General features: G+C 31.3%; 2 protein-coding genes across 2 annotated transcripts; both read left to right on the top strand.

Moving 5' to 3' along the window:
- Positions 1–1,397, top strand: LOC114190542 (uncharacterized). Its single transcript, XM_028079474.2, has one exon. The coding sequence runs from the start codon at positions 351–353 to the stop codon at positions 1,200–1,202; it is 852 nt and encodes a 283-aa protein (XP_027935275.1). The 5' UTR covers positions 1–350; the 3' UTR covers positions 1,203–1,397.
- A 3,408-nt stretch (positions 1,398–4,805) lies between these two features.
- Positions 4,806–6,461, top strand: LOC114191314 (scarecrow-like protein 23). The gene has a single exon (XM_028080484.2). The coding sequence runs from the start codon at positions 4,806–4,808 to the stop codon at positions 6,459–6,461; it is 1,656 nt and encodes a 551-aa protein (XP_027936285.2).
- Positions 6,462–10,182: the final 3,721 nt, after the last annotated feature.

Raw genomic sequence — 10,182 nt, 5'->3', positions numbered from 1 at the left:
CATCCGTCAAAGATGCATTATTCAAAGCAGTATTTCATTTGTACCAAACCGATGGCAGAGGATAAATAACTAAACAAGGAATTTGTTATACATCAGGTAGATACGTATATTTAATTAGGCGAAAGGGAAATAAATATGAAAAGATAGTGATGAAATGAAGAGCATGTCGTATATATAAAATGTGAAGTAAGCAAAGCAAGCAATGGACGTGGCAACCACTTTTAAAAACTTGAGGAGGTCCAGAAAATGGTTGTTAAGTCACAAACAGAGAGAGAGGTTAACGTTGAACTTCCCGTGGCTTGCAAATAAAGAGGTGTGGTGTTTGTTTGTTGGTTGGATTGGAGTGGTTCATGATGATTGGAGCTTGGAAACAAACGAAGGAGTGGTTCAACCCAAGAGAGGTTTTCTACCTCCTCACCGTCGTAATCCTCAGCCTCCTCCTCCCTCTGTCTTTTCTTCTCTTGGCCACTCTCTCCGGTGCCCAATATTACCTTCAGACCCTAACTCTGTTCCAGTACTCTCCACACCACTTTCCCTATCTTTTCCACCTTGCCCTCCACATCAACCCATGTGTTCTCTACGTTTTGGTTTCCATTGTCAGCGTAGGGACCCTGATTCAGGGGCTCATGGGTAAAAACAAAATCTTTAGTGAGACGCCGTCCAAGTCCTCTTCTTCTCTCTCCCTAGCGTGGATTCTCCTATGCGCGTTCCAGGTTTGCGTCGGTTTGGGCATCGAGGGGAGCATTGCGGCGGGGCTTTACGAGTACGATGATGACGTGTCGGGTTTCGGCGCGGAGAGAAGCCTGCTGAGCAGGATGATTTTTCTGCTGGGCCTGCACGAGACCACCTATGTATGGTGTCGGATGGTGGTGAGGCCCGTCGTGGATGACACGGTATTCGCCGGGGCCCGAAAAGAGAGGTGGGTGGAGAGGGTGGGCCTGGCTGCGGGCTTGGGCATCTTGTGGTGGTGGAGGTTGAGGGAGGAGGTGGAGACTCTGGTGGTTGTGGCCCAGGTGAAGAACGAGCAATTGATGGATGTGGGAATCTGTGACTTTGTTGGGTGGTGGTTGTATTATCTCGTTGTGACCATTGGGATGGTGAGAATTGTGAAAGGTATGATGTGGATGTTCATGGTTTCTCTCTGTAGAAGAAGGCCAACAACAATGGAGGTGGAATCCAATCAGAACGATGACAAGGTGTAGATAGAGTTGACCGTTTCTCTATTCTCCTTTTCCTTTTGTTTTTTGTTTTTTTTTGTTTTTTTGTTTTTACTTTCAAATTTAGCTTCTCTTACCTCAAATTTTTTCCTCTTCTCTCTGGTCAGAGACACTATGCCTTTGCAAAATTGTAACAAACGCGACACTAATATTGTATTGGAAACGTGTTATTGCTCAGCATGTCGATGATTATAGTTCTTTAACATGGCTTATTATTGGATGTGGCTATTTATAGGCATGACCTGCGACAAATCAATATGATATTGTTTTTTTTTCTTATCGTTTAGATAATATAAGTTGTTTTGTTAGAACCGCGTCTGAAATAATCAATCCAAACCGTCTATAATAAGATTGGTTTTCGGTGCTAATCTCCTACAACCAACTTTAATGCGGTGATTTCGTTGTTAGTCAGAATAAATGCATTAAATGTCTTATTTATTGAAACTGATGAAAAATACTACATTATAATTCAATTTTAAATTTTGCAAAGATCCTAAATTTCTATTCACAATCAAGGTTAGCTGACTACAGGTGACGGGTTTTAGTGGGTTAACCTATTACATTGCCATTTATTGAATTAAAATGTAATAACAGTGAAAGAGTGTTTACAGATATAATTACTTTTACGTTTATATAATCTGTAATAAATTATATACGGGACTGTGTTTTGTTTCGAAATAACCTCAGTTCTATTTAATTTAAACTCAATAGTACTCTTTTAGTCTAAAACTATTTTGTTTAAACTTAATTTCAAAGTAATTGGTACATGATGCATTGCATTATATTGGGCCAGAATCTTGACATTTTCTTTCTGGCTGTTTCTTCCACCTCCTTTTATTCTTTCTGCACCCATATTAAACCCATACACCTTAAATTATTCCTCATGCGTGTCTTTTTTTTAATGAATTTTGGATTGTATAATTTAAAAATTATTTTGAATCGAAAAGTAGATTCTGTAATCTGTATTCTGAAATACATTTAATAAATATATTTGAAATGTGCATTTTAAAATGAATTTTTGGAATTAAAAATATCTTCTAAATTACATATTTTGAAATGTATTTTTTAATACATTTTAGAATTATTTTCAAATAAAAAATACCATTCAAATTACACAATCTAAAATGTATTTAAAAATTGTTTTGAAATATATGTTTCGAAATTAATATATATTTGGATCCAGAAATATAATATGTATGTATTCTAAAATATATTAAATATAAATTTTCCGAATTAAATGTTCCATAAGGTATTATTGAATTGAGTTATTCTTCAGAATTGGGTTGCAACAATTTCTTTTATTTTTTGTTTAAATATATATTTGGTTCCTATTTTTGTTGTGTTTATTTAATTTGATCTTTATTTTCCTTTTACATTCAATTAGATCTTCATTTTTGTCAAATTTTGGTTAATTCGGTCATTTTTACTAATGGTGTTTAAATATTTAACGTTTTTTAACAATACATGCAACATGTCAATTCCTGATTTTATCATTTTTTTAAAATTTTTAATAATTTTTCTAATTTTTTTAATTTTTTTTAATTTAAAAAAATTTCCACATTCCAACTCACAATTGTGTCATTTGTTAGTTTGTAATTGTATTATTTTTTTTTGTTCAATTTAGTTTTGATAATCATTATTTTTGTTCAATTTAATTTCGATATTCATTATTTTTATTCAATTCAGTCCCTATATTTAATATTTTTCTTTAATTTAGTCTCAGTTTTTATTAAAATGGAACAATTTTTCCCTTACAAGTTGAGACCAAATTAATTTTTTTATAAATATCATATATTTATTTCTAAAATTGATATTATTATTAGTTGTTTTTGAAATTCAATTATAAATTATTATATTTAATTATAAATTGAATCAATTGTTAGATTCAATTGTTAAATAGAATATATTATTTAAAATATTATTAAAATATAATTATTAAATTTTTAAAAAATATATATTAATATTTGTAAAATTGATATTTAAATCTAAAATATTTAATATTTTTATTACATTTTAGATATTAAAATTTAAAATATTTTATATTTAAATGTTAATTTTATAAATATTAATTTACTTTTGTATAATATTTATAATACTTGAAATATTTTTAAATATCAATTTTAAAGTACAAGTATTTTAGAATATAAATATTATAAGAAAACACTTAATAATTATATTATAATAATATTTTAAATAATTATATTCTATTTAACAATTAAATATATGAATTTTATTCAATTTATAATTAAATTTAGTAATTTATAATTGAATTTAAAAAATAATTAATAAAGATGTCATTTTTAGAAAAAATATTAGTATAATTTTTATAAAAGATATTAAATTTGGTGTTAATTTAAAAGCGGTGAAATTGATTCATTTTAACAAAAAAAAAATAAAAAAAGTGAAGTCGTCATGTAAGAGGATGACTTCACTTTTTCCAAATAGAACAAAACGTCATTTAACATGATGACATTATCTTTTAAAAAAAATAAAGAAACCGGTCGGGAGAGGATGACTTCACCGCCAATATCGTCTTCCACTTTGACGACTTGACTCATTTTTGCAAAAAAATAAAATAAAATAAGGAACTCATTTATACAAATTTAACTTTCAATAGACTCCAAAATACAAAAAAAACTTTCAATGTACTTGACTAAAAAAACAACGAGGCAAGCCTGTTACAACATAATTGATTATGGTGGAGGATAACCTATTTTCTAGTTGTTTGGTAAACTCTTTTGCATGACTTAGAATTCACTGCAATGACATGTAAAAGTCTCAAGCATAAAATTTGAAAGATATAGGAATGGTGTAATGTAGGTCATGGGTTGAAGGAATTTGCTGTAGGTGTAACTCATAAACTTTCACAATTTTTCTTTGGTTTTTCTTCACTTCTTTTTAAACTAAACAATCTAAACTCCCTAATGCAAACAAAGTATAAATTGAAAAAAAAAAAAATCTTCTTTTTCTTTAGTTTCAACAAAATGGCCTTATAATTAAAAGCCTTCATATATGCATCCTACCATACTAGACAAAAACATCTAGCCATGAATGTAACCAAAAAAATTCCTAGGAAACATCTCATGATGTAGCACAGTTCATGCTCCAGGACAAATTTAGCATATACTATCAGCAATCTATAGCATATTTCTCATATTTGTGTGCATGATAAAGTCTGTTTGATATTGTGGGACTTTTCTTGGAAATGGCCACTCCCTAATTAAAAAAGGCCATCCATCATTTTCCTCAACTCTCTCGTCACGCTGGCTGAACTTCTTAGGAACACTTATCGGATTAAAAATTATATCTATTACTCCATAGTTTGTATTGATTCGAACATTTGTTTCAATAATGATAAACCAACCATGGGTGACGGCGGCATTTGATGAAAACATCGAAATATAACATCAAAGTTGCATGATACTTCTCACGTTCTAGATAATGCATTTGATTTCTTCTACCAATATTATCCTCTAACAAATATTCCTTTCCGACCATGAATAAGGACTGTGCAAACACCAATGTCGATATTTTTCTTCATAAGCTCATTGTTAATACCCTGCTTGATTAATTCAGCTGCAACGCAACATGGGAAGGGGTCCTTTTTCCTTCACACCTTTCAAATCCAACGAATTCCATGGCGGTTATGGCTCTATACAAGGAGAGGATGTTGTGCTCCAAAGGGAGCACACTTTCTCTTCAACAATGGAGTTAAATACTCACGAAGATCAATCTCAAAAGCAGCAACGTAGTTTCGATTTTGATCACGTGACGTCTGAGGAGTTCAACTTCGAATCTGTTCAGCCACCAAAGAAGTTTTCTTTTCAAGAAACTAAGGGACAAAAGGATAAACAAGTTCTGCCATCTTCTTTAGCATCACTAGAGCTCCTGAGCAATTATGGAAGAAGGTTCAATAAGATAGGGACGCAAAACATCAGGTGTAGTGTTGAAACTTGCTTCAGTCCTCAGAAGTTATCAACTGAAGAAATAATAAGAGTGGCCGGAGCAAGGTATCTTCAACACTCTACACAGTGGCACCATGATCTTTGCATCCCCATGCACCCTTATGGAATGAGTCTTGGGGTTTTATCGGAAGAAGAAAATAGAGGCGTGGAGCTCGCTCAGTTTCTTCTGGCAGCTGCTGAGAGGGTAGGGTGCCAGCAATTTGAACGTGCCAGCATGCTACTTTCCCATTTGCTGTGGAACTCTTCAGGCGGTGGTGGAAGCCCCGTTGAGAGAGTTGTTTTTCATTTCTCTCAAGCACTTCTTGAAAGGATCAAAAGAGAAACGAGTGGAAAAGTGACACTGAACAAGTGTGTAAAAAACGAGGAAAGGGAAATGATTGAGAAGCTAAGATTGGATACTAACATGGCTCTTACGTGCCATGAAAAAATTCCTTTCAATCAAGTAATGCAGTTTGCTGGGGTGCAAGCCATAGTGGAACATGTGGCATTTCAAACCAGAATTCATCTCATAAACCTTGATATTGGGTGTGGGGTGCAATGCACAGCTTTGATGCAAGCACTGGCTGAGAGGCATGAAAGGCAAGTTGAGCTTCTGAAGATAACCGCCATTGGACTTCAAGGTAAAACCAGACTTGAAGAAACAGGGAAAAGGTTAGTGAGTTTTGCTGAATCCTTGAACTTGTCATTTTTATATAAGATAGTTTTTGTCAGAAGCATCACAGAGATCAAGGCTGAGCAATTTGGAATTGAGGATAATGAAGCTGTAGCTGTTTATTCTCCCTATATGCTGAGGACTATGGTGTCGGATTTTGTTTCTTTGGAACACCTGATGCGGGTGATGAGAAAAATCAGACCAACTATAATGATAGTTCTTGAGTTGGAAGCAAAGCACAATTCACCCTCCTTTGTGAATCGCTTCATTGAAGCATTGTTCTTCTACGCGGCATTTTTTGACTGCATTGACACCTGCATGAAGCAGGATTACGAGTGCAGAATGCGACTTGAGGGAATATTATCAGAAGGGATACGAAACATTGTTGCTATGGAAGATGGAGAAAGAAGGGTCAGGGATGTGAAGATAGATGTTTGGAGAAGATTCTTTGCAAGGTATAGTATGGTGGAGACTGCATTTAGCGAGTCATCATTGTACCAAGCTAACTTGGTTACCAAAAAATTTGAGTGTGGGAATTTCTGCACTGTGGAAAGAAACGGGAAATGCCTGATACTTGGATGGAAAGGAGCCACAATTCATTCAATCTCAGCTTGGAAGTTTCTTTAATTTCATTTCGACTGTGATTTATTTCCATAAAATTTCCCTTTATGCTTCATTGATCCATGTATTTACTTAAGCTTATATTTCAATGGAAAATAATTTTTTGAGTAATAAATTTTAATAACTTTTTCTTACAATTTTCTGAGCGGTTTTCTATTTTATTATTTTTTCTTTGTCAATATTTTAAAATCACTTAGAAAATAATACGTAAAAAAAAATTATAAAAATTTAGTAGTTAAAATATCAATTTCCTATTTTATAATCTCTTGAAACTTTTTATTTGAAAGGTATTTTGTTTTTGTTAGAGTTAACATTTCATCATTTTTATTTTACTTAATCTTATTATTTATTTTTTAAAATTAGTTCAGAAAGTTCAGTCAATCAAAATAAATATAATTTGTTAGTTTTGTTTAGACCGGTCATTCTTAATTTTCAATTTAGAGGATGATAAGAATTACCAGTTTTTACCCAAAATAATTAATTTCAGTAAACAATTCACTATGTGAAAGAATCAATTTAATTTTCATAATTATTAAAACATCATTTTGAATAATGAAAATAAAAAGGCTAAGCTTACACATTTTTTTTATGAATTTAACTTGTAAATTTTCTATAAATAACATTCAAATAGAGAATTTATTGATAAAAAATAATTTAAAAAGTAATGGATTTAAAAAGAAAACATGAATGTTAAAGAAATTCAAAAAATTGAATTTAAATCGATATATAAATAATAATTTGAAAGCGGGTTAAATGAAAAGAAAACAATAAATTAACAAAAACATAAATTTAAATCTTTATAACATACAAATGAAAATCATTTGAAAAGCATTATTATAGTTTCGTTCCTTGGATATATAAATTAACATTTTATTTTATTCATAAGTAAAACAGATACAAATAGTCTATTTTTTAAAAATAAGAGAATATTTTAGTTAAAAAATAATAACAAAATATAATATTTTTTATACAATAATATTTGTTAATGAAATTCAAGCCGTCATATGACCGACTTCAATCCAACTTTTAGACTCAAATTTTAGGTAGTTTTGTGGACATCTTATATTTATATATATATATATATATTTATATATATATATATATATATATATATATATATATATATATATATAAATTTTAGTGTCGGGTTAGACATTGTGGAGTTTTTTTTTCAATGTAGTACATAGGATTTTCACATTAACAAATTATAATCAATGTCTCAATTTATTAAAATATTTTGATGGTTAATTATTCATGTCGTCCACGTGTATAGTTTTTGGACAATGTTAAAATTATACAAGATTTTCAGGTGTAGGGACCAAATACCTACTATCAAGACTTGAATTATCCTTTAATCTTTACTATCTCCGTTTTAGACTCAAATTTTAGGTAGCTTTGTAGACATCTTATATTTATATATATATATATATATATATATATATATATATATATATATATATATATATAAATTTTAGTGTTGGGTTAGACATTATGGAGTTTTTTTTCAATGTAGTACATAGGATTTTCACATTAACAAATTATAATCAAGGTCCCACTTTATTAAAACATTTTGATGGTTAATTATTCATATCGTCCACGTGTATAGTTTTTGGACAATGGTAAAATTATACAAGATTTTCGGGTGTAGGGACCAAATACCTACTATCAAGACTTGAATTATCCTTTAATCTTTACTATCTCCGTTCTCTTCAATTAAGTCGTCAAATCCTTCGTTCAATACAATCTTTCTCCTCCTCTGTTTGGTCACGCTGGCGATTGGTGTACCTGTCTAACAGGCTCTGATGCTTAAGAGTTAGCTAAGATCGATCGGTAAGTATTAGTAACTGTTGTAATAAATGTGAGTTAAAGATTCTTACCAACCTATCTTAGGCCTCTATTTATAGTTTTCGGTGTGGGCCTATGATTAGGGTTTCTTAATCATGACCCAGTTGCTTTTTAAACTTGATTACTGACTTGTATTATCTTAATTTATTTCTAACTTACTGATCCAGGTTTTGGCATGGCCGCCCGACCGAGGGTCGTGCGGTCTGACGAGTGTCCTTATGAGTGAGGGTCTCCATGGAAATGGAGACAAAGTTCAACTGGAACTGAAGGCGGAGGGAGTGTTTAGCCCGTCTGGCCGACGGGTAACTGATTTAGCGTTTCAAAGTTGAGACTCCGGAGGTATTGTTACATCAGCGTCCAAGGTGAGGTTTGCCTGTAGCGGGTGGCCTGCGACCGCTTGACCTTGATCAAACTCTTGGTTCGCTTGGCCGATTGGCCGAAGGGCCACACAATACAGTTAGACTTCAAACAATAAGTGTGGTATAATAAATATTGTGGAGTTTTTTTTTTTTTCAATGTAGTACATAGGATTTTCACATTAACAAATTATAATCAAGGTCCCAATTTATAAAAACATTTTGATGGTTAATCATTCCTATGGTGCACGTGTACAGTTTTTGGACAATGGTAAAATTATACAAGATTTTTATAAATGGAGAGTGATAATGTCAAATGAGTGTAGAAGTGTGTTAAAGTATATTTTCTCATCAATTTTCTATACTAAGAGAACTATTACTAAGTTGCCATCGTGTAGTAAATACATGTTTTGATATCCGATAACTGTTCGATACTTCTGTTTCAATTTTTATTTTAATCGAGTTCTTCAAAATAAGTTTTTAAGCTAGGAAATTTTATCAATATCTTTATATTATTTCTTATCAATTTACTGAAAGAACTTAGTGTGCTCTTGTATCACCTTTATTTTTCATTCAAATAATCCATCATCATTAATTACTCTTTTCTCGATTTATTTTTATATGAATAACACTTACACATTTGTATTTCTCTTTGTCCTTAAAATGATAAACTTCTGGGCTTAACGATTAAATTATAAGATTTGCACACCTAGGCATTGATCATCTACAATGTCACCACTTGTTTTAATCTGTCTTTCCGATAATCGCCTGAAATTGTTTATAAGTGTTGTTTTCTTCAGAAATTTTGCATCTTCAACAGGCTCAACACATTTATTTCTTTTGTCTTTTCAAATCTTGTCATCTTTTTTTCTACACCTTGACCAATTGTTTTTAAGTTCTTAAAATGTATTTCTGATTGAAAGTGGATCATATCAAATAAATGAACTTTTTGTGAAAATTTACTTTCAATGAAGTTTGACACTTTTTCACCATCATCATAATCTAAAAAGATCTTAATATTTTTAAGGTTTAATTATGCCTTTGGTCCCCATTTTAGAGTCAAAATCTCAAAATGGTACCCAAATTTTTAAAAGTCTCAAAATGGTCCCCTTTTTTGTTGAAACGTCTCACGTTTGCCCTTCCCGTTACGCCGTTAGAGGGAGTGACACATGTCAGTTCCTCGATTTTTTGAATTTTTTTTTTTATTTTTAATTTTTTAAAAAAATCAAAAAATTGCCATGTGTCAAGCTGTCATCGTGCCATGTGGTAGTGAGAGTGACACGTGTCAGTATTACGCCACGTGTCATTTTGTTAGTCTCAATTTGGTCCCTTTATTTTAATTCATCTCAATTTAGTCCCAATTTTTGTAAAAATTAGCAATTTTGTCCCCCTTCAAATTGAAACAAAATTTAATTTTATATAAATGTTATACAAATATTTTTATTAAATTTGATATTTGTATTCAAATTGATATTTTTATTATATATTTTTAACATAACTAAGTTTAGTTAAAATTATGTTTCACA

This window comes from Vigna unguiculata, chromosome 7, assembly GCF_037176805.1.
Source record: "Vigna unguiculata cultivar grain cowpea cultivar isolate G323 ecotype 2 chromosome 7, ASM3717680v1, whole genome shotgun sequence".
Lineage (NCBI taxonomy): Eukaryota > Viridiplantae > Streptophyta > Magnoliopsida > Fabales > Fabaceae > Vigna > Vigna unguiculata.
This window is presented reverse-complemented; position numbering and strand designations above follow the sequence as displayed.